Source organism: Caloenas nicobarica, chromosome 2 (genome assembly GCF_036013445.1).
Source record: "Caloenas nicobarica isolate bCalNic1 chromosome 2, bCalNic1.hap1, whole genome shotgun sequence".
NCBI lineage: Eukaryota > Metazoa > Chordata > Aves > Columbiformes > Columbidae > Caloenas > Caloenas nicobarica.
This window is the reverse complement of record NC_088246.1, coordinates 66,316,218-66,339,498: the sequence shown is the minus strand read 5'-3', so window position 1 is coordinate 66,339,498 and position 23,281 is coordinate 66,316,218. Positions and strand designations below refer to the sequence as shown.

The 23,281-nt window shown below is 36.5% G+C and overlaps 1 protein-coding gene across 3 annotated transcripts in view; it reads right to left on the bottom strand.

Annotated features, from left to right (window-relative positions):
* The window catches only part of ATP9B (ATPase phospholipid transporting 9B (putative)), a 166,264-nt gene that overhangs the window by 14,027 nt on the left and 128,956 nt on the right, over nt 1–23,281 (bottom strand). For all 3 annotated transcript variants that reach the window (XM_065628827.1, XM_065628828.1, XM_065628829.1), the window contains 6 exons: nt 20,299–20,411; nt 16,387–16,635; nt 5,438–5,599; nt 3,932–4,024; nt 2,695–2,778; nt 1,951–2,121 (listed from right to left, as the gene is read on the bottom strand). In XM_065628827.1, coding sequence (XP_065484899.1) covers nt 1,951–2,121; nt 2,695–2,778; nt 3,932–4,024; nt 5,438–5,599; nt 16,387–16,635; nt 20,299–20,411 — 872 coding nt within the window. The remainder of the gene's footprint in view (nt 1–1,950; nt 2,122–2,694; nt 2,779–3,931; nt 4,025–5,437; nt 5,600–16,386; nt 16,636–20,298; nt 20,412–23,281) is intronic.

Below are 23,281 nucleotides of genomic sequence, written 5' to 3'. Positions count from 1 at the left end.
AGATGTTTTCTCATCAGTGACAGAGTCATCTATAATTTTATGACCTACCTACAGCTACTTTTGTGTTTCCAGCCTACTATAATGTTGGTTGTAATTAAAGCCAAAACAGTTTTAATGCTCTGAAATCATTAAAAAACTCCAATCCAAACAACCTAAAAATTGTCGCACTGTTCTATACCTATTTGTAGCAGGACATATCAATCCAGATATACCTAACAGTCAGAAGTGACCACATATAGAAGAAATGTCAAGAGGAAACAAGAAAATACTACACATAAAGTACTTAGTGTATAAGTACTTTGCAATAGTCACACCATATTAAAAAGAAATTTGATATAATCATAAGGCTTTAATCCATATATATTTTTCTAATTGTGCACACCACTCCATTACCAGCTGATTCACCTGAAAGCCTTTGGGGAGCAGGGATGAATTAAAAAACAGAATAACAAAATAGCAGACATGGGAAAGGGCCTCTGGAGATTATGTATTACAATTTCCCTGCTCAAAGCAGGGTCAACTACAGCACGCTGCTCAGGACCACGTCCATACAGTTACGAACATCTCCAAGGATAGAGACTCCACAAACTCTCTGGAAGACTTATTCCAGTGTTCGAATACACTCCCAGTAAAAAAATTTCTTCTTATATTCAAGTGAAATTTTCTTTTTTCAGTTTGTATCCATTGCCTCTTAGGCTTTCACTGTGCACCACTGGAAAGAGGCCCTGGCTTTGTCCTCTTTGCACCCCCCCTTAAGGTATTTATAGACATTAATATCCTCCTGAGCCTGCTGAACTTCACCCTCCCACAACTACTGTGGGTGGCCAAGGCCATCCTCTCAATCAGCATTCACATCCCTAATTCCTCCTTGTTTGTTAGTATGAGGACTAGTAGAACATCTCTCCTTTTTGATTCCTCAGTCGCCTGTATCAGGGAATTATTGTCACTGCACTCCAAAATTCTCATTTGCTTGCGTTCCCCCTGCGTTACCCTTCTAGCAGACACTGGGGTGGTTAAAGATCAGTACAAGGACTGGCACATGCAAATGTGAGGCTTCTTCCAGTTGTCTGAAGAAAGCCTTTTCTACTACTTCTTGATCAGGCAGTCTGTAGTGGACAGTCACCATAATGTTAGCTGCATTGGTCTGCTCACTAATTCTAACCCATACATTCTCAACTGGTTCATCATTTGTCCCAAGGCACCATGTATTCCTGCTCTTCTCTCATGTAAAGGGAGATTTCCCCATACTTGCATGCTTACACTCCTTCTCAGGCTAAAAGAAACATTCTATCTGATTCAGTTTACTCAATGCAAAGTCAAAACACCTCTTCTGTACAAAGAGTTTGACACTCTGCATCAAGAAAAATGTCTATAATCTTGCCCACTTGCCTCAGATGTTGTTCATATTTTTACTCCAAACTCTCTCAAATGCATTACTTCTAAATGTGCAACTGATAGCTCTCTAGCATAGCCTGCCCCTGCACAAACTTTTGTGCAAAGCTTTTGACATTGTCCCTTTAACAGGACTTAAACAAACTCCAAAGGCAGTTCTGAATTATAGTTCAAACAATTCACCCTTTGATCTTTGCTGAGACTTCTCATGAGTGCCAAGCCTGAAAACATTATCATATGAAACCTGTGCCAAACTCATTTTGCGTCAGCTAGGACAGTGTACCGTAGACAGTCAGGGGGTAAATGACTGGGAGTCCCATACATTTATCCTTTGGTAATTCTCCTCCAGAAGTAAGCTTAAGATCACTGAAACTTGTGGACAACGCAACTTTGCACACAATGTCTTGCTTGTTTCCGGTAGTTCATGCCCAGAATGTGCTTAGGACTTGGCATATTTCTTACTTTGAATGAACCTGATTATAGACAAACGTTAATTCAAGTCTTGTTAAAAAAATTAATAAAAAACAACCTATTGTGTCAGCAGTATGTATTTAGTACCTTTATTCCAGCATTTCTTAGCATCTCTAAAGTTGGTCTAACATCTGCTTGCAGCTGATCTTCTACTCCAGTGAGACACAGCAATTCCATTTCTCGCTCCAAACTCTCTACAACGGCAGCAACCTTCAGGTTTCTATCGTGTATGCTTAACTTTGCTTGGTTATATCGACTCTGCACAAACACAAAACCTCTTAGATTGCTATGACTTAAAGTATACATTCAGTCTACCAGTCAGTTATAATATGGATTCATTAGGCTAGATGTTTGTCTTCAAATATCTTCAATGAAGAACAAGATTACGAGAGTGAATTTTACTTTATACCCAATATTAGACGTGGGTTTTTTGACAAATCAGTTCAAGAGAATGCCTTCTCAACAACTATTAACAATGAGGTGTCACAAAATCTAAGCAGGAACTGCCCTTATCTTTGAGAATAAGTACATTAAAAAAAATATACAGCATGACCTAAGAAAGGTCATGCTGAAGCTACAGAATTAACATTATGCTACCTTCTGGGAAAATACTGTCCAGTCACATAATAAAGCAAGACAGTATTCTATGTATGACTGCAGAAGAATCACTAAAGAATGATATAACCTCTAACAGATTGTGTGCTATACATTGACTATCGGTATTTTAAATATGAATCATGTTTTTGTCACCTAAATAGAATAAAAAAGAGGAATTTTCCCCTTGAAGGAACTAAATATGGTGAAGCACAAGATCACTCTGTCCCTTCATACCTCAAAATCTTGATACTGTTCTTCAGTCAGTGATTTCTTGGCAACAACCAGTGTACGCAGTCCTTCTCGTGCCATATTACCACACTAAATGGACCAAACCACAGAATAGTTATGCAAATATTCAACCATATGAACACATTTTATACTATATGCTAACAGGGCATATCTGTACCATAACTTTTGGTGTTCCTTTAGACTCTTAGATTATTTTGGAGAAGCCGCAAACAGAACAGGAAGCAATTACATTTCAGGTCCCCCAAATGAAGTGGTATGCTACTGGTAAGCCAATTAAATTTCCTCTCCTAGCTTAAAGAAAAACTCTTTAGGTTAAAGCTTTAAAATAAATTAAAACTATTTGAGGCATGTAACAGAGCTACATGTTCTTTTTCCACTGAACATACCTCTCCTCAGAAAAATATCTACACATTAAGAATAGCCATGGAATAGCATGTCTTAATGAAAAACCAGGCTGTCCAGTGCAAAACACATATTGATTTGACCTCATAAAGCCAAATAAATTAAACAAGTATTTTACAATTAATTGTGCATCATTATCGCCAAAAGTAATTTTTATGACATTTTGCTAGGTCTTCAGGGAATTTAATTTATTCATGTCTCCAAATAAATCAAACTGCCCTGCAGCAGATATTGATTCATATTGCCAATACCATTATGAACATACACGGTGTAATCATTGTATTAACATATTGTCTGTATGTAGGGTCAAAACAAGATGATTGCTGGTATCTACTAGAGCCACACAGTGAAAAAAAGTAATCAGTTTTGAAATTGAGTCACTAGTTATTTTAAGTTTAATAAATGTGGCAAAAAATATTTCAACTTGGCTGCAACCCTTATTAAGCTTTGTAATTCATAATCATACCTCACTGTAGAATTTGATCAAACAAAGGCATTTCAGAATAAATAGGTTTATAGCAGAATACATCTTAGAAGTAATTAGGTTTTATGTGAAAGGTCAGTCAATGAAAAACAAATTTCTTTGTTTTAAGTAGGAACGGGTTCTACTATGACTACTAGCTTTGCTTTTTCTGTGGGTTATTGAAGAATGGAAATAATTCTAATCCCTTAAAACCCATTCAGGATATATGTAACTGAACTTCAACACTTACTACTGCATTGGCTCAGGTTCTTTAAACCTACTTGAATAAAATCTGAACTTTCAGATTTTTTTAAAAACAAAATTTTAGTTCTTATAAATTTTGATTTTGTTTCTTACCTCTTCTTCTAACCAATCATTGTACTGTACAATAGTGGACATTGCAACATCTGCACCCTTCATATAAAATGTAATTTCTCCTGAAGATTCATCCTAAAATTGTACAAAAGAAATAGGGGAAAAAAATAAAATCTGTTTATACAGTCAAAACAATTACCTACCAACAACCTAATTGTTTTTGAAGCAGTCAATGGATTATCATTTATAAAAGATGAGGTAACTTGCCAAGAGGCAGGTAAGTTTTAGCAATTGATGTTATGACAACATCTCTGATTCCACTGAGATCCATATTCCCTACTTTATGATAGAAGAGGATCCATTCTAACTGAAGTCTATGTAACATTCTCGGCACCCCTAAGATGTCCATCTAAGTTCTAATTTATCACTATTATGCCCCGTCTAACTACTGAAGTATTTTGTTTCTTTGGTGGCACATACTATCTAATCCACAACAGAAAGTTTTCTCTGTGCCTTTCAAATACAGAAGTAATTAGAAGTTTACAAATAACTTAGTATCAATGCTTGCTAGAGATGTTTTAATGATGAAACCCATATTGCATATTCAGAGAACTCATATACAGGCAGATACAATTCAAATCAGGACTTTCTGAGGTATGGTCTGTTGCAGAAGGAATGGATTAGTCTGATCTGCAAGCTTCTTAGTGCCAACCTCACCTAATGAAATATAGACTTAACAAGGTCTCCTCAGACCTGAGCATGCACATATTCTGCCTGAAGTACCCTTGCCTAAGGCTGATGGCACGTCTGGCTTGTCATCGCAAGCAAATAAAAACTGGGAGGAGTTTGACACCCATTTAACTGGGACTTGGCACTGATCTAACTATCTAACAATGCTGTCTGAAGCTGTTCTGCTACAGTGTCTGACTTTAGGCGGGGAGAAGGTAGAAGTATGTGGCCTAGATGGCGTAACATTCACAGAGGTTTAAACCTTTCTTTTAGCATGGTGATGTGGCTTCCTTGCATTTGAGATTTTCATGATCACTACCACACTCCCAACTGGGCATCTGTCTTGTAAATATTAGACCCTGTGGGCTGTGCTGTGTGTGCATGCCAGTTCAGGCATCAGTACTGGGTCTGGAAAAACAGCAGCACTAGTCATACAGAAAGCTGCTAACCACTATTCTAAGAAATTTCAGCCGTTAATTTATCCCTTGAAGAGGCAACATATTTTGTATGAAAGAAAAATAGAAAATTAAATGCAGCAGCAAAGGCTGGGTGTGAAGTAAGGAAATTAACATGTTTCCATGTAAGAGAAGTTTGTCCTTTACAAAGCTCTCTGCAACATCAGCTTAGTCTGATTCTTCTACAATTGCTTGCCTAGTATCTCATGTGTACCTGTGTCAAAGGTATACTTTCCCTTTGAAAATCTTGTGAAATGCATTCCCTAAAGTATCAAGTTTCTATTAAATTTTATAAAAATAAACATCCAGTTAAAACATTTTTTTGAGAAATAAAACTTAATGCCCAGAACACACCCCAAATTACCCTAACTATGATCCCCATGCGCTTGCTCTCCGAAGTGAAGGGAAAGATCTGCAGAATATAGTAGGTCAGGATGTGTCCGCCCGGGGTCTTCAGCTGCACTGAGGTCAGGTCCCTGCTGACCAGTGTCAGACCCACACTCTCTGTCCACTGCACCAGGGCAACCTAATGGGGAAAGAAAAGGAAAAAAGAGACATGTTTAAGTGTGAAAGGTCTATTATACTGTTATATAAATTACGTGAAAGCCAAACAACTGTTGCTACAGTAAAAGTCTAAACTCTTCCAAGAATCTAGAAAAAAACCCCATGAATAGCAGTAGACTGAGTACAAAATCTGAATACACCAAATGAGTATTTTCCTTCAGAAGCCTACAAAAAAAATCTTCTGAAGAATATAAAAACTTACTTGAACTTATTTCTGCAAATGAGGTTTTTAAAAGATATTGTTCAGAAATAACAGTTCTAATAAAAAACCCATATATATATTCAACGATACTTAAAGGACATCCAGTAGAAATTATGCAAAACCAGGATACAATTTCTGTACCAACGACATCGCTATGTAAGTAAAAGATTTTGGGAGTATTTGCATATAAAATATTTTATTAGATCTACAATAACATGCAAGTTGAGACACTGTAATACGGAATAGAGAAGAAAAGGATCTTATTTTTAGTTTACTTTGTTCACTTGCGTAATTTTATTACTTTGTTTCAACAATAGAGTTCTTACGATATCAAATGAGATGAAAACCAACTTACAATACTGCATCCCACAACATGCTTGTAAAAGTCCCTTTTACAAACCCAGAAATGCTACATTATACAATAATCACTATTAGCTACTACTACATGGCATCTTAAATGCACACATTGCAGATTCACCTTTTTAAAAAAAATTTACTGTTTTAAAGTGCATGACATCTAGCTTCTGCTTTTTCTATGTTATGCTTTGAATAATGCACTAGATATTTTTCTATCACCAGGTGGTTTATTCCTTCAAAAAATAATACTTAAAGAAACAGTAAAGCAGTTTTCCTACCTAATGTACAAGCCATATTCCATATCTGAAGAAGTTTTTGATTAAAAAAAAAATCACCTTCCTCAACTCTATTTTTATTTTTCCAAATGCTAATCATTATTGGAAATCAGATTTTTAAATTACTAGAGAGGTAATTATAATGAAGTTCACATGATTTTTATGGAACCTGCCTCTGCTATTAATCTCAGGTAAGACAAAAAAAATAAAAAAAATAAGGAGTCTGATAAAAGATATGCAATTAGTAAAATCCCTTGATAAGCTCAACAGACATGATGACCAATGGTCACTAAAAATTTCACCCAAAGCAAGTAAATCACTGGATATCTTATGAAAATTTAAAATTGAAAAAAAAAAAAATATTGTGTGACTCCCTAACAAACCCTAGTAGTCATCTATATAGGCATCACCAAATGAAAATACAGTGAAATGCAGCTACAGAAAAGAACGCCCTTCAAAAAGCACCATTTAAAAAATCTTGAAAAAATCACAGGCAGTATTTTTAGAGATTTTATTTCTTCAGTAGAAGTACCATATAAGCTGCAAATGATCCAATACTCCCAAGGTTAATTTTCAATTTTCACAGTGAAAGGTTACTATTACATTCTGACCTGTAAATTGCATCTTTCTACTAATACCCTATCATCTTATTTGTGTCCCTTTGCAGCTAGGACTTAAGTGTTCTATATTTGGTGACTCACATCTGTTTAATATTTCATTTATGCTTGGCTTCACCTACCATTTGAATTAGCATTTTGCAGCACAGTCAGTTTGGATTCTTACACCTGGCCTACACACAACTGCATATATATACTTTTTTTTTCTTTAAAATTGTTCAGTGCAACTACTACAGCAGAAATAGTCAATAAGGCTCAAGATTCAAACAGATGCCTAAAAGGCAATGGAATGAACTTGGGAGCAAGACACTGACTCTCATGATTCAGAATGAACCAGAAGAGCTAGACCTTAACAGCATCCAGAATATAGCCGTATCTTACCATTAAGTATCTGAAGCTTTTAAAATAAACATATATATATATATATTAAAAAAAAGTACTTCACAGATGGCATGAAAATCTAAATTATAAATCTTAACAAATAAACATATACTGAATGGCTAGCTATACAGACTTCAGAAAAAGGATTCTCAAGTAAGTCTCTGTTCTTAAGGTTTCCCCTCTACAAGTATATTCTCTTCAATACATTTCTGAAACCTTACATTTAAAGAGTCTTGCAATCTAGTGTGCACATATCAAGAGCCCCTAGAATGCCAGGTACATGATAGGTACGGCTGTGGCTTCTACAGAGCTTGACATATTGGATGGAGTCAGATAAAACAACCAAAGGCTGGACAAACACAAAAGTCTTCGCTCTTTGCTTCAAAAAAAATCCATTCTAATTATAATATTTATTTGCCAATAACCAATTATTTCCTAACACACAAGGATGAAATGTGTCAAGTTTCCTGAATTCAGGTTAGAGAGTTATTTGAATATTTTGTGGATCTTGCCTGGCTTATTACCAAGCTTCCCTTCTACGGAAATGGGCAGCCTGGGAGACAGAAGTACTTTGGTAGATATAGGGTTGTCCCACTATTGAGACACAGATGTGCAGCTGAACCCCCTAACTGTGCTGTGTACCCAGGACGGGTAATGTAGCTGGAGTCACCAAGAGCTTCTGTGGTTTCAAACTTGCTAGGTGTCTTCCCCTTGGTAGCAATCCAAAGGGTAGGGACAGCTGTCCACCTCTTACATGACAAGGTCAAAAGAGCAACTTCCAACTTAGGAATGAAGGTAGCAAATACTTGCATTATGGAATGGAAGTATATCTGACAAAAGCTATTGAGAAACACCTCGTTTAGTGTTTCTTACTCAAAAACCTTTCAGATACTTCTATTTACCACATGCCCACCGTTGAACTCCGGTTGCTTGTGTTAACAGTGTCTCTCCACTAGAGCCCACCTGACCCTCAGAGCTTCCATAGGTCACAGCCCCATATATCAAACTCTTCAATCACAACAGCTCAGACTTCCACTCAAATTTGGAGACTTCATAAGGAAAATCTTTCAATTCAAGCAGTGATGGTGCATCCCACAACGTAACCTACAGCTGTACCTGCTCAGGAGGTGGAAGCAGTTTCTTGGAGAAACGTGTGTGTCTCGAGAGGGGCATGAAGAAGGGAAACTTCAGAAGCAGTGTTGTTACAAGCACTGGCAGCCCTGCATACTAATCCCAGGTTTGGGGGACATAATCATCCCATTTGCTTAGTAATGTTCATTTACAGAACCAAATCAAAACAAGCAACTTAAAAATATTTTGGGTAGTTTCTAGAAAGTTCTATAAAGTACAGACGGTTAAGTGACAACGATGCAGTTACCTATTTTATCAGTCACAAAACTCCGTATCAAGCACAGAATAAAACCCAAACCCATTATTCCTGTTGTAGATTCAGAACTGCATGTTTAATTACACTGATTTTAATCTAAAATAAATACTAATCGACATTAAAAAAAACCCCAAAACATTAGAAAACATGTAAACTGATAGGCCACAAAAACTTTCATATATTTAATTTTATGGTAAACCTATTACATTCTAAATGATTTTTTTTTTCAACTATGGTGCCAATATTTTAAAATTATTTTTTAAGGAAAAAGTCTCTTCTACAATAAGTTCTATTAGCCAATGGCTCCCATCTAATAACGCTAATGAAAATAATTATGTGGCAGGAAATGCTACAAATATCTAAGCAGACAAATCAATAATCAAAATTAGGGCCAACATGTAAGATGAATGAGATTGTCCATAGAAAGCATTTAAAGTAACAGCCATATCTTTATTTACTTTCAACTCTGAGGATGAAAGAGTTAAGTACCTCCCTGCCCTATCAAGTAACAGGAGTTTGCTCCTCTTTGGAGTGCTGTTAGATGGCTTTAGGCCATTCAATCAGTAGGTTCAGGACTGTTCCTTACATAGCCCAGCTCAAGGCTCATCTCTGAATTCTCCTGACCTCTCCCTGTGAGGGTGAATAACTTACACAAGGAAGGTCACTCACATTCCCTCTCAGATTAACATCCTCCTTAGCTTCCTCCGGACCAACAGGAAATATCAGTTATCACCCACATGTCTTACTAATTCTCCATTTGGGGAACCGCAACACTCAGTCCCTTTGCTCTGTGGAAAATGTAACTACCTCCAGTTGTCATCTTGGGAGCATGATGGCATGAAGTCCCGGTTGAAGGAAACATGATATAGTCACTCGAAAAAATGAAACTCACCTTGCCTTGGGCACACAGGGTTATAAATCCACAAAATGAGGTATTTGAAGCAACCTACTGAATCCTGAAGACCTTCAGTTACTGGATCAATCCTAACAGGATGTTTCTGCTTGGCAGAAGACCAAAAAATGCCCTAAAGGCTGTTCTTGCTTGCTTTAGATACTACATCAATCAGAACTGGAATACACAAACCACCATACTACTACCACTCCCTTTGAATTCTGGGCTATTTGGAACTTAGCTGGTCTTAGGAACCTAATCCACTCATTCAGTTTTTTATAATAGAATAGTTTGAGATAGAAAGCAGAAGTGAAGAAAGAAAAAAACCAACAACACACACCACAACCAAACAACCCACCCCACTCTTAGCTTGGGTAAATTGAAAGAGAGATTGAATACTTACTTGACTCAAACATAATCTTTTCTCAACTGAGACAGAACAGCAATGTATTTCTATGAAAAAAATATCCAAAACCCTATTTAGACAAAAACTGTCAAGGCCCCGAGTGCATCCTCCTTCCTAGGAGTTTAACCAGCTGTGTTCAAGGCCAGCTTGCTGTTAAGAGCTGTGATGAAGAAAGCGTGAAGAAGCCTCCATGGAGGCTGCCCTCCCCTTCACTTGGCCTTGTGAGAGCTACACTGCAGTCATGTTGCAGCTACACCCATGCTTGGCCACGTACCTGCTGACCTGGCCCTGACAGGCAGGGAGGATCTCCTGGCTTTGGACCTGCCTCACTGCCATGAACTCCCCTTGCAATCGCCAGACTGTGGCTAATGCTGGTTCCTATCTTGGGACCTGATCCTGATTTAATAATTTGACTTCTTGGCTTGAATTCAGACATGCCTCATCATCACAGACCTGTACAACAATCAATACTCTTGATGGTCTCTGGTTTCCATCGTAAGACATGATGTTTTCACCATGCTTGAATATTGTGAGACTGTTCACCTCCTCACTGAGGTCACTGCCTCTTGCAGCCTCGCTATCAAGTTTAGCTCCTTGCTTTCCTCTCCTTGCAGGCCAGCCTGCCATTGCTGCTCCCTAGTAGAAATACCTAACTGTTCAATATTTCTGAAGTGTTGCTCAAAACAGTTTATGACCAACTAATTGTCACTTTCAACATACAATATTCCCCCTTGAGCTAACATCCATTTAAGAAAAAGATCCACCACCTCACAGCTGGTGTTGGCAGCTCTTCTCCACCCCATCCAGCAGTTTGGAAGTTCCCCACAGTTGTGTTGACAGCTTTTCTGGAGCTGTGCTATGAACTGACCACTTAAACTGAAAAATGACCCATAAAAATAAAGGCTTTGAAGGTTTTGTCATATATGAGGGAGCAATTTGTAGGGTGAGAAAGAAAGACTAGGGATGGAAATTTTGTATGCTAGTTTTGCTGCTTAGAATAATTCTCATGTAACCAGCCTTCATTTATTTCAGAGTATTTACGAGCATCTTCACTTCAGACAATATGATCTACTTTCAAAATCAGGTTGCCATGTAAGGTATACAGAGGTGGTATGTGTGGTATTTAGCAGTTAAGGATATTGGTCTGGAAACAGGGAAGAAACAGAGAGATTTATTTTTCCTACTGCCTGAGTGTACCCACCAGTTTGTTTGGATTGTTCAATGACGACACACATATGTTTCCAATCAGCATTGATTTGTTTGTATTTATGAATAATGATTTGATAACAAACATTTGCAGTCCACCACTTTTCATGGAGAAACTTCATGATTAAACTAAAATTATTAACTTAAAAATACAGCTTGATCATGTGAAAAAACTGCCAATCAATATTCAAGACAAGCTATGGAGTAGTTATTCTTTGTGGGTCTCGAAGGTCATGAAAGTCATGGTTTTATGCTACTGAATGATTTGCTTTTCACAATACATTGACAAAACAACACAATTAGTCTCGCTTCAATAAGCACACACAATAAAATGAATTAAACAATACAACACGTCTCATACATTACAGCTTCACTTCTGTAAACACAAAAGCTGTTTCACCAAGGGCATATCATTTCCTTGTCTGTTTTTAAATGATTGGCTTTGTATCCTTGTAATTAATTTTAGCAACTCTGTCGTCTCTGGACAGAAATGTTGGAATTAAACAACTGACCGCACTTTAAAGTAGTATTTAAATATTCAGAATCCTGGAATTAGAAATGCTTGAGAATATAACAGTGCAGGACAAAGCATAACCAATAAATAGTTGGTTTATGAGAGCAAGCAGTTATTAGAAATCGTGACTGATCAATCTTTTCTGACCAAAGGGGAGTAAAGGTCTTCAAAGGCTCCTGTTCACAGCATGCCCCTGAATTGCTGGGGTCTGTGACCTCTGAACTCCATTCCTTTACCTACTTAGCTTATATCCTTTTATCATTGTTCATTACATTAGGGTAGCTGGCTTTCTATAGATGAGCTGAACCCACACCCATGATGGTCAAGTTTTCACTTTTTTTTCAGCGAGTTCTCAGTGAATGTTTATTGTTTGCTATGCTACAGCTGTAGAGGACAAGTGACAGACAAATGAAACTTTCCACTCTTTCAGAGAAAATGAAATATTGATCACTTATCATAAGAAACAAAGAGCCTGGCATAAGTAGGGTTCACATTACGAATACAAAATTAGTTGCTTATCTCAGGATACTCTAACAATAGATAAATACATCTTTTATGATGAATGTACCTACTTCTAAATGTGCATACTTTGTTATGGTTATGTTTTATCTGTATATGGATATACACATACACACACAGATGTGAAGAATTTCAAATGAACTCCTCGAGTCAATTCCTTAAGTGTATAGTGTGTCAATGTATTACTAAACTGCTTCTTATACTTTCCTACATGGAAGAATAGTTTATACTTACACATTGTTCTCTGCTCTTTATATGCCATTGTGATATCATGCAATATTATATAATGTAACAGACAACTTCGAAAATAACACCTTTTTTCAAAAAACTGCAATCAAACCAGATCCATAAACAAAATCTAAGAGAACAGAGTTGTAAAAATGCATAAAACTGGTTAAGTCTATTAAATGATAATGTTGCTTATTAACCAAATATGTTGTGATAGGTCAGTGCTGAGGTTAAAAAGAAAACATCAATTGAACCATTTCCCTAAATAAAGCTCCAGGGTGCAATATTCAAAGCACTTTATTCAATAAAAAATGCTTTTAAAATGGTACTTTGGTGATTGGGAAACATTGGCATCATCCGTCAACCTAACTGCAGGAAAGTTCAATAAGCTAAATAATGAACCATTTACATTATTTTCCTTAGGCTCCAGTGATTTGCAAACACTGCATCAATAGAACTCTTTAAAAAATTATGATAAAGACCTGCTAGTCTTTCAACTCTTAAGGTTTTTGCTGTCATGCTGCAATTTTTACACTGTTTAAATGTTTTTGTCTGGTTTTTTTGTTTCATCTTTTTATAAGACTCCATTTAGCATCAATTTCTCACTATATTATAGTGTATTTATTCAATATGATAATTTTACTAGTGTTTCCAGCATTATCTTTCAGAAATGAAAAGGAAATTTAATGCTGTCTGCTCTAAAAATTTAAGATTTTTATTTCACTGTCAGGTGGTCTGAATGTACGAGTCGAGATGATAAAAAAATACCATTATTAAAAGGATACTTGTGCTTCCTCTTCCTTGAAGCACTAACAGTTTCTTTGTTGATGATTTCCTCTTCCACTTCTCTTTCCATCCAGAGTCCCAGTTCTGTCATATTAACACTTATCAACTTCCCTTTTCTCTTTCCAAGGTCAAATTCCCTACTGGCTTCCCTGGGTACCACTTGCACAATTCTCGTCTTACAGCTGTTTCCTTTAGCAAATACAGGAGTAGAATTGCTCCTTATGGTAATATTTCAGGTTGCAAACAATCGAATGAATATACAGAGGCTTACAGGGACAGAACAGCAAGTGGGAGAAAAAACTCAGTCTCTCTCAACTGAACGTCTCTTCATCTGATTTAGTGATACCTTCAGCTGTTAAAGCAGAACGTTTACTTAATCCATAGCTGTCATCATACCTTCATAGGTAGATACTTGCTTATGCAGTCTCTCATTTTATTTAGTAATACCTCACAGGCTCGTGACACTGATCTATTTGGTGAACATGAATATATGGGCCTATGAAAATTTGCATACATGTGCATAATACAAGGCAAACATTATACAACTACACTACCAAACTATATTTACAGTGTATCTATGGCATAAACAAATGTACTTCCAGCATTTTCAATTCATAATGCAGATCAACCCACACTATATAACAACACATAGAATATTATGGATTATCGATTTTAGCCAAAGAACTGCATCTCAAGTCATGCCAAAATTTATTTTAAAAAACGTTCTGACTGCCACAGTTTAATCACTGAGAACCAGCCACTTCTATATATTCTACAGTCCTTTGACACTATGAACTGTGTTTATAGCATCTGAAATGCATGCAATACCTGCTAGTTTGGTTCATTTTATTTCTTGCATTCCTGAAAATACTTGTTATAGGCTTGCTACTTTTAACAATTACAGCTTGTAGTTAGAATTGGTGAAGTTTTGTTAGTATTACATATGGCGCTATATTAGACATGTAAACCTAATGTATACCAATAAGGCCTGTATCTAGTGGAGTGCCTCAAGGGTCAGTACTGGGGCCAGTATTGTTCAACATATTCATCAATGACGTGGATGAGGGAATTGAGTGTACTATCAGCAAGTTTGCTGATGACACCAAGCTGGGAGGAGTGGCTGACACGCCAGAAGGCTGTGCTGCCATCCAGCGAGACCTGGACAGGCTGGAGAATTGGGTGGGGAAAAATTTAATGAAATATAACAAGGGCAAGTGTAGAGTCTTACATGTGGGCAGGAACAACCCCAGGTTCCAGTATAGGTTGGGGAATGACCTATTAGAGAGCAGTGTAGGGGAAAGGGACCTGGGGGTCCTGGTGGACAGCAGGATGACCATGAGCCAGCACTGTGCCCTTGTGGCCAAGAAGGCCAATGGCATCCTGGGGTGTATTAGAAGGGGGGTGGTTAGTAGGTCGAGAGAGGTTCTCCTTCCCCTCTACTCTGCCCTGGTGAGACCTCATCTGGAATATTGTGTCCAGTTCTGGGTCCCTCAGTTCAAGAAGGACAGGGAACTGCTGGAGAGAGTCCAGCGTAGGGCAACAAAGATGATTAAGGGAGTGGAGCATCTCCCTTATGAGGAAAGGCTGAGGGAGCTGGGGCTCTTTAGCTTGGAGAAGAGGAGACTGAGGGGAGACCAGGCTCTTCTCAGTGACAACCAATGATAAGACAAGGGGTAATGGGTTCAAGCTGGAACACAAGAGGTTCCACTTAAATATGAGAAGAAACTTCTTCTCAGTGAGGGTGACAGAGCACTGGAACAGGCTGCCCAGGGGGGTTGTGGAGTCTCCTTCTCTGGAGACATTCAAAACCCGCCTGGACACATTCCTGTGTAACCTCATCTAGGTGTTCCTGCTCCGGCAGGGAGATTGGACTAGATGATCTTTCGAGGTCCCTTCCAATCCCTAACATTCTGTGATTCTGTGATAATAATAATAGACTATGTTGTGGCAAGAAGAGGTTTGTTGAAGAAATATTATCTTGTATTAGATCAACTTATATAGCTAGAAAAATATACAGGCTTTCAGATACACACTCCCTTCTTCACATCTTAGAACAACCTTGTTTGATTATGACTAAGCTACTGTGGCTACACCACTAACAGTACATCCAAGCTTCAGACACTGCTAGAATATATTTAAAATGAAGACATCCCTCAATCTCCTCACCTTCAGAGGCAAACCAACCTCAAAATACTCAATACCTCTATTTTTCTATATCAAGTATATACATGTTTTAATAAACTGAATGGACTGTATTTTTTATGCTTACTTTGCACTATCCGAAACTTGAGCTTTGACCCTCTCCTCTCATATCTTTTTAGATTGAATTTTAGGAAATCAAGTTAGGCCCCAAACCAGGATTATTCGTAACAATAACTAAAATCTGCTGAAAGCAGTGGGATTTGTTTAAAATTTGGATTTCAATGGAAGTCAAATGCATATTTTTATTGAAATGGGGTTTTAAATTTGTGCTACACTTGATGCAGTTTTGACTGAACTCCGAAGATTATGAAGATGCCTAGGGTATGAACTTCAAAAGCTTTTCTACAGAAGTATTTGAGGTTGTGTGGGTGGGTTTTTTTCTGTTAAGAATCTACACATTCCACTAATTCGTAGTTTCTCTAGCTAATGTACCTAGTTGTCCATCACTCAAAGCAGTTTCATATTCCCTTGTACATGTATATGTTATAATTCATACATGGATTAATGTTTTGAGAATACACCTAATAACTTAATACTCAACATAGTATTGATCCCAAAGCACTGACTTCACAGGCCTTTTGGTCAAATAACTGAAAACACTTTTATGTAACAAAGAAATACCAGATCTTTCCTACAGTTGTAGAGGAAATAAAACCAGATTACTGCTAATTTTAAAGAAACCCTACCCCAAGACACTCTTCTTTCACAGTTCTGCTCTTTTTGTTAGCTTATCCTGTTCTTTAGGAGAGATTCATTTTTTCACCCTTGCATACTAACCTCATCAGGGCTGGAAGCCTGGTAAGTTCGATTCTCATCGCTGAAGTCCTGATCCACCTCTGCATATTCTGTTTCTCCAGACACACCAGCCCGGGATTCATATACTGGGGTCACGTTGTGGCACAGTGCAATGGCCTTCACCGCTTCATGTATCCGACTGCTGACGCTCTTGCGGACTTTGGGTGCAGACGACTGAGGTTTCCTGGATGGTGTTGAACTTGTACTGTTTCCACTGTTCTGAGAGTGCACCTTGAAGACCCAACACAATGATTAGTAAAATGAAGGTCAATGATGGAAGCAAAATGTGAATACTAACACATGCATATGATTGCTCCCTTTACAAAGGTTGATAAATGACAAGGGGAGTAACCATTTATTTATTTTATATAACCTACTGTTAACTCATTCAGTTTGTGATTCATAAAAACCCTCATCTACTTTTCTGTAGAACTAATACATAACTGTGGGTTCATCACCTTGCATTTGTAGTCAGATTTCAGTTAACAGAGCCTGAAGACAATTGAAAAATGTGAAATAAAAAGACATATGCAGCAAAAGGTGTGAACAGACTCACTGGATTCTCCAGGAAACCCTGATTCCTCACTTCAGAATTTACCTTTTTCAGTGACCCATCTCAATAGTCCTTTACATTCTATGAATTATTTTTTAAATAGTATTTATGCTAGAAATCAATTGCATGAGTTTATAAATGCCAAAACAAAATTGCAAGGGTGACGTTTTGTTTTTGTTCTTCCTTAGTCTGTCACCTTGTGTACATTCAGGTGTTGGAAACTCCAATGCCATTAAACTAAAAAAACCCCCCACCTTTTCTTTTAAATCTTCAGCCAAATCTCTGTATTTTAAAGACCACTACATTGGTATGAAACAAAAGAACAAAAGCAAGTTATCATTGTTAAGTGTAAATATTAGGAGTCATTAAAATACAAATATTGCTGATTTAATTTATAACCTACACAATTTCGATATTATTTGTGAACTAATGCAGTTTGTATGCTTTTGTTGCAGGCTGAAATTTGTTTTTTCTTACAAGAATGCAATAATCTAATAAAATAATCATGCAAAATAATAGTTTGACACATATTTGAAGACCACATTACTATTCCATAACCACCAAACTAGCACTATTTTAAGTTATCCTTCAGAAATGCTCAAGCATACGACTGAATTAATATTTTAAGAGAAAGTACTATGTAACTAGTTGAAAATGACATTTTTTTTAAATTTTTGGGCTTCAGTGGTGGTGTTTTGTGTTTTTTGTTTGGTGTTTTTTTTTTTTTTTGTTTTGTTTTCGTTTGTTTTTTTGGTGTTGTTTTGGTTTTTTTCCCCTGTGTCCCCGCATACAAAGTCAGCACATTACATATATCAGCAGTACTACCAAAGGCTCTTCTGCTCACTCCAGGGTAACTCGGAAAACCTCTTCAGAAACCACTCTTTTTTTTCCTCCTGACTGCAATCTGCTGAACCGTGAACATTCTGCCCATCAAATTACAGTGTTGTCTAATAAAAGGTTTAACTTTCTGCTCATCTGGCACTGCTTTTCAGCTACTGCTTTAAACCTCTGCATTTGCATTCTGCTAACGCTGATGCCATTACAGCCACAAATAAATTAAGCTGATTTACTCCTTCTGAATTATGTTATGTTTATTGATGCTTGTATAATTTAATTTCACACAAATTCCATTAAAGATTATGCCCTCTATCACAAAATGCTTCCAGTGGGGAAATATAATCAGGTTATAATAGATTTGTGTGTTACATTAAGATGACAATAGTTTAGTAGGTCCACTGTAATAATAAAACAGAACACAAACAAGGGATAAAAATCAATGCCACACAAGAACCACTGCCTAGCTAACTGGCAGCTTCTATTATCATAGATTAAATAAAAACCTCACCATACTTTTTCAGACTGAAACAATTGTTTAATCGTCGCTTGTTTTGTTACCAAGACACCTTCATTTTTCTGTTTAAAAGAGTTGCTACCAACACACACATAATTAAAGCATTATTTAAACATCAAGTAGTGTTATATAAAGCTGAAAAAAAAGAAAGTTCCAAGAAAGTTGTTTTCATAATCTACTAACAGCAAGCTTAAATTTGGCAAATCTTTCCTCACAAATGAGGGGAAACAAACAAACAAACAAACAAACGAGACTCCCTCGCACTTCTTACTTCTTTTACTTCTTTAAAAATTTCAGTGCCAAATATGTTACAGTTATTAAAAACTTAATTAACCATGGGTACCACTCATTAAATTTTACAGTAAAAGCTGTAAGCAAGTAAGAATTCTAGGACTTATGCAATTTTGTTCAGATAGCATATTATTTAACTGCAAACTACGAAAATAGTGTTAATAAATATGACTCTTCTAGAAAATGACTGGCCCTTAGTTGTCAAACTCCGTCAGACCTAGGTGTGTCAGCTCAAGACTGTCACTTAATATTATTTATTACTACAGTTCATTACTGTGAATATCCAAACAATCCATTATAACAAAACTATCTTTCGGTTATTTTTATAAACATTGTAAGGTAGCAGTCATTTCAGTAATCCATTCTGAACCAGATTTGGATCGCTGATCTTTAGGTAAAAGAGCTTCATTCTCATCTCAAGGCATATTATTCTATCTCAGTTACTACTCATGGCTGTACCTACAAAGAACTAAGATGAAGTGAGAAATAATAAATAAATTGAAGTTGCAGACTAAAAACTTATAACGTACATTGCTTATTCACTGCTTTCCCTCCTGTCTCTCTTCCCAAAAGCTAAATAATTTTAACTGAGTCTAGTATGGTGTCAAACGGCTACTTTTAAATTTTTATTTTAAGCAAATGAAAAGGGAGCCATAGTTCAAAACAGAGCACAACTGAAGATTCAGATAAATTGTTGATCCTATAATCCTTCCTTTTACAAGAGAAAATGACACAGACAAGGAGGTCAGTCTACAAACTAAACTGGGTCAGCCAGTCATGTTTGTGTATCCAAGTTAACTATGGAAAAGATCTTGTATATAGTTTTATTATCGTACTGTAAGCAATGTATGGAAATATTAGTTAACCTATAATATGTATCCTCTTCTGTCACTTTTTTCTTTTTTGTTTCAAACAACAGAAATAAAGAAATAAAGTAAAAAATCCTTCCTAATCTCACAGTAGAATCAGGTACCTAGGAAGATTTGCAGAAAGCACCCAAATAGTTTATACACATAGGAGATGCAAGCGATGCTTGCAGAATTCCATCTTCCTCCTTCATCCCACAACTGACCCACAGAAAGAGAGCCACAATCCTCTTGTACACTGTCCAGACCAAGCGCTCGTATATCACAGGAACACTTCACTCTCAAGCAATACGGAGTTTTCCATTTCCCTCCCCTCCCCACATTTAGGCTGTTTGCAATCATCTTAATTTTTTAAAAAAACACTTTTAGATACGCCTTTTTTATTTTGACAACTTTTTTTTTTTTTTTTTTTACTTCTTGGTTATACCAATTAATGTGGCTTTCCAATGTCTATTCTTTATGAATATCTTCAAAGATACAACTACTGTTTGCCTTGTTCTGGACACTTGTAATTTGTAGTCTCAGTAATAAATAGCTTACTCTTAAATGATTTAGCAGGAGAAAGACTGCACTGCATAGACAGTTTAACATAGATTTCTGCTAGTGGGGAATAGAAAAGCAAATTCCTTTAAGTGGGTATTATGAGGAACTTCAGAATCAGGATAGAACTACATACTGTCTCACATCTTGCCCTTTCATCTGTTAAGAGATATCTATAAATGAAAGAACTTTCACAGAATCTCAAATTTCTAGACATAATCAGTAACAACAATGCTTCAATGCTGTTAAAAAAATCTCAATATTAAAGGTAAATAATTTATGAAATGAGATACCTGTGAATATGAATTTATAATATGACTCTGAATTTCATCCATTGTGTCTGTTCCATAGGACACAGTACCCAGGTGGAGGCGCTTAAATATCATCTCATTCTGTGTAAGTGTTCCTGTAATAAAGAAGTAGTGTATCACAAAGCAGCAAAAAATACCATGAGAAGGCCACAGAAAACCCCCCAGAATCTTTATTTTGGAAAGAAGGAATGATTCATGAGCTAGCACCAGTTTAGTTAATTAAAGGAATGCTTGTGGAGGAAGATCAGGTTTAGTCATACTGGAAGAAATCACTGGTTCCACCTTCAAGCTGATTCTCCCAAAATACTAATATACTAAACATACAAGCTTGAAAAAAGACAAAAACTTTTCTCTTCATATGAAAGACAGAAAATGCAGTATCTGGATGGAACTGACCCTCAAAAGACAATGCAAGAGTTTATAATGTATCAGAAAAAGCTAAAGAAAAAACAACAATAAAAACAACCAACCAAACAAAAACCAACAAAAAGCACACAAAAAAACCCCAATCAGAAAACCAAATTAAAAAAAACCCGCCAAACCTCAAAAATTCATACAGCTATCCCGCACTTCGGCACATTGAATGTTATCTAGAGTAAGTCATTAAGACCAACATCACTTCCAAATTTGATGGATTTAGCCTCCAACCGGAACAAGCCAGAATGAACGAAGAATGTTTTCAGAGCTCACTTGACATTTGTAAGAAACTACAGGGTGTCACTCATGGACTGACACTTTGCATCCACCTCTGCCAAGCAGTCGCATCCTCCGGCTTGGAAAAGCTCTAATTGAGGGGTGGGGGCTTCAGCCTTCCATGATGGGGCACATCAGGCAAAAAGAGTCACTACTGCTTCACTTCCCCTCGTCAGCTCACAAAAGATTACTTTGATAATGGCCCTTCCTAAACTTTTTTCTATGGTTACTCAGCTGAAGTGAAACTAATATAATATAAACCTATTCTTATATTTAGCCATACAGTTTTGGGTCGTTAAAATATATAAATCTGATGATAAAAAACCTAAAAACAACATGGTACCAACAGTGACATTCTTGAAGTTTCTACAATATTCTTAGTATGAAGGATGTGATAATTTTCTAGAAATAAAAACTACAGAATAAAATACTTCATATAATTTTATTTATCTAGACAATTTTTATACCATGTCTTTTTCCCAGTATGCCCAAACAGTAAGCCACAGGAACAGAGAAGACTAAAATAATGACATATGCTATAATTACTATCTGGAAAACAGAACTGTTTGGACAGTTAGCATCCAGTTTATACATCTAATTGGGCTAGAATCATCAGTGATCTTCAAAGATTCAGCAGGGCTGTAAGAATCTCATGTCTTTCTCAGTTATACTTGAGATGTCCACCACTCATACTCACTGGTAATATCTGTATATTGACATTTCATTTCAATTGTTGTTCTGTCATTCTGCACTATCAAACCATGTCTTCCTGTATTGCCAGCATGAGATGATCATTCAAAATTCCCCCTCTATCACTAAAATAAAATAAAAAGACACTGCCCATTTGCTCTTCCGTATATGTTTTTGAGGGTTTTTTTTCTACAGTCATATTATTTGAGTATTAAAAGACACTTTAAAAATGTTTATGTGAAATGCATTAATTCTCCATAAAATATGCATAACATTATCAAAAATTCACATGAGAAGAAGAATATTTCCAATGTTGGAAAACAGTCCAGGAAGACAAAGTTCCTGATCTCTAGAATTAAAAGTCTGAATTTTTTTGTTACTTTTATACAAGGGATAAGAAAATTATTTTGGTTTTACAGTAATTATATGAAGTCATGAGAAATTGCTGCTTCTGACTTTAGAAGCTGTACATATATTGAGACCTTTTATTAAATTTGTTGATTAAATTTTTTATTTTAATTACAGACTAGAAAAATCCAATCCCCGTTTTGCATGAGAAACACAAAAGTTTCCACTAATAAATATGAGAGACTAAAATCTCCACATATTAAAAAAAAGAAAATCAAAACCCATCCACTCTGTTCAATAATGTTTATTGCAATAAATTTCCAAATAACTCTGCACCACTTTCCTTACTTTCTAGGCATGCTAATATCTCTTCACTGCTCTTAGCTTTGCCAAGCCTTTGAATTAAAATAAACACTCTCTAGGAGTCATGAAGCTAAATGCTACTCAAAACTTGAGACAGCAGGCGACTGCCAAACGTGCTTCCCACTAGTTCTGTAATTGCTGCTTGGGAAAACTGAGCAGGAAACAACATTAGACCTATGATTATTGTATGGAAAGATTATTTCTTCTGACACTGTTAAATGCACGCAATCATGCTTGGTGAGGGAAAGGTGGATAGGTGGAAAATCTGTGTGTTTTCTCCCAACCCCTTCTCAGCAAGCAGAGAAGAAAAGCTTCTCAGCAGAGAAGTATGGATTTTCCTATCTTGCAACAATCAGGAGCCAGGGAAGGAAGTTTAGGAAAAACGGGTGAGGAAAAAGAATAGATTTATAAAGACATGGAAATAAACAAACCAGCAATCCTAATTCAATACTTGCACCTTATACGTTGCTTATATGATCCTTTTTATCACTATGGTAATAGGAAACATCTATGATGTACAAAAAGAGGCTGCAAAATTGGAATTTAAAAAAAAGAATTAAAAAAAGACAAAGAAAAAAAACAGTTACCGTTTGCTCATCCTTCTTAAGATTAGTGTAAGGCTTTCAATAATAGTCACAATAACCTGATGTGTTATTAGACAAATACAGGTCACTGCATTTATGAAAGTGATTCAAAAAATTTCTGCAAAAAATAAACCAAAATACACCTGTTTTGGTCATCCACATGGAAGGTAAATTTGACCACGTGTGCAAATTAAGAATTTACTTCTAAATTCTCCCAATGGATAAAACACCAAAATGGGACAGAAACATTCCTAACAACTTGTTCCAAACGTTACATGATGCCAATC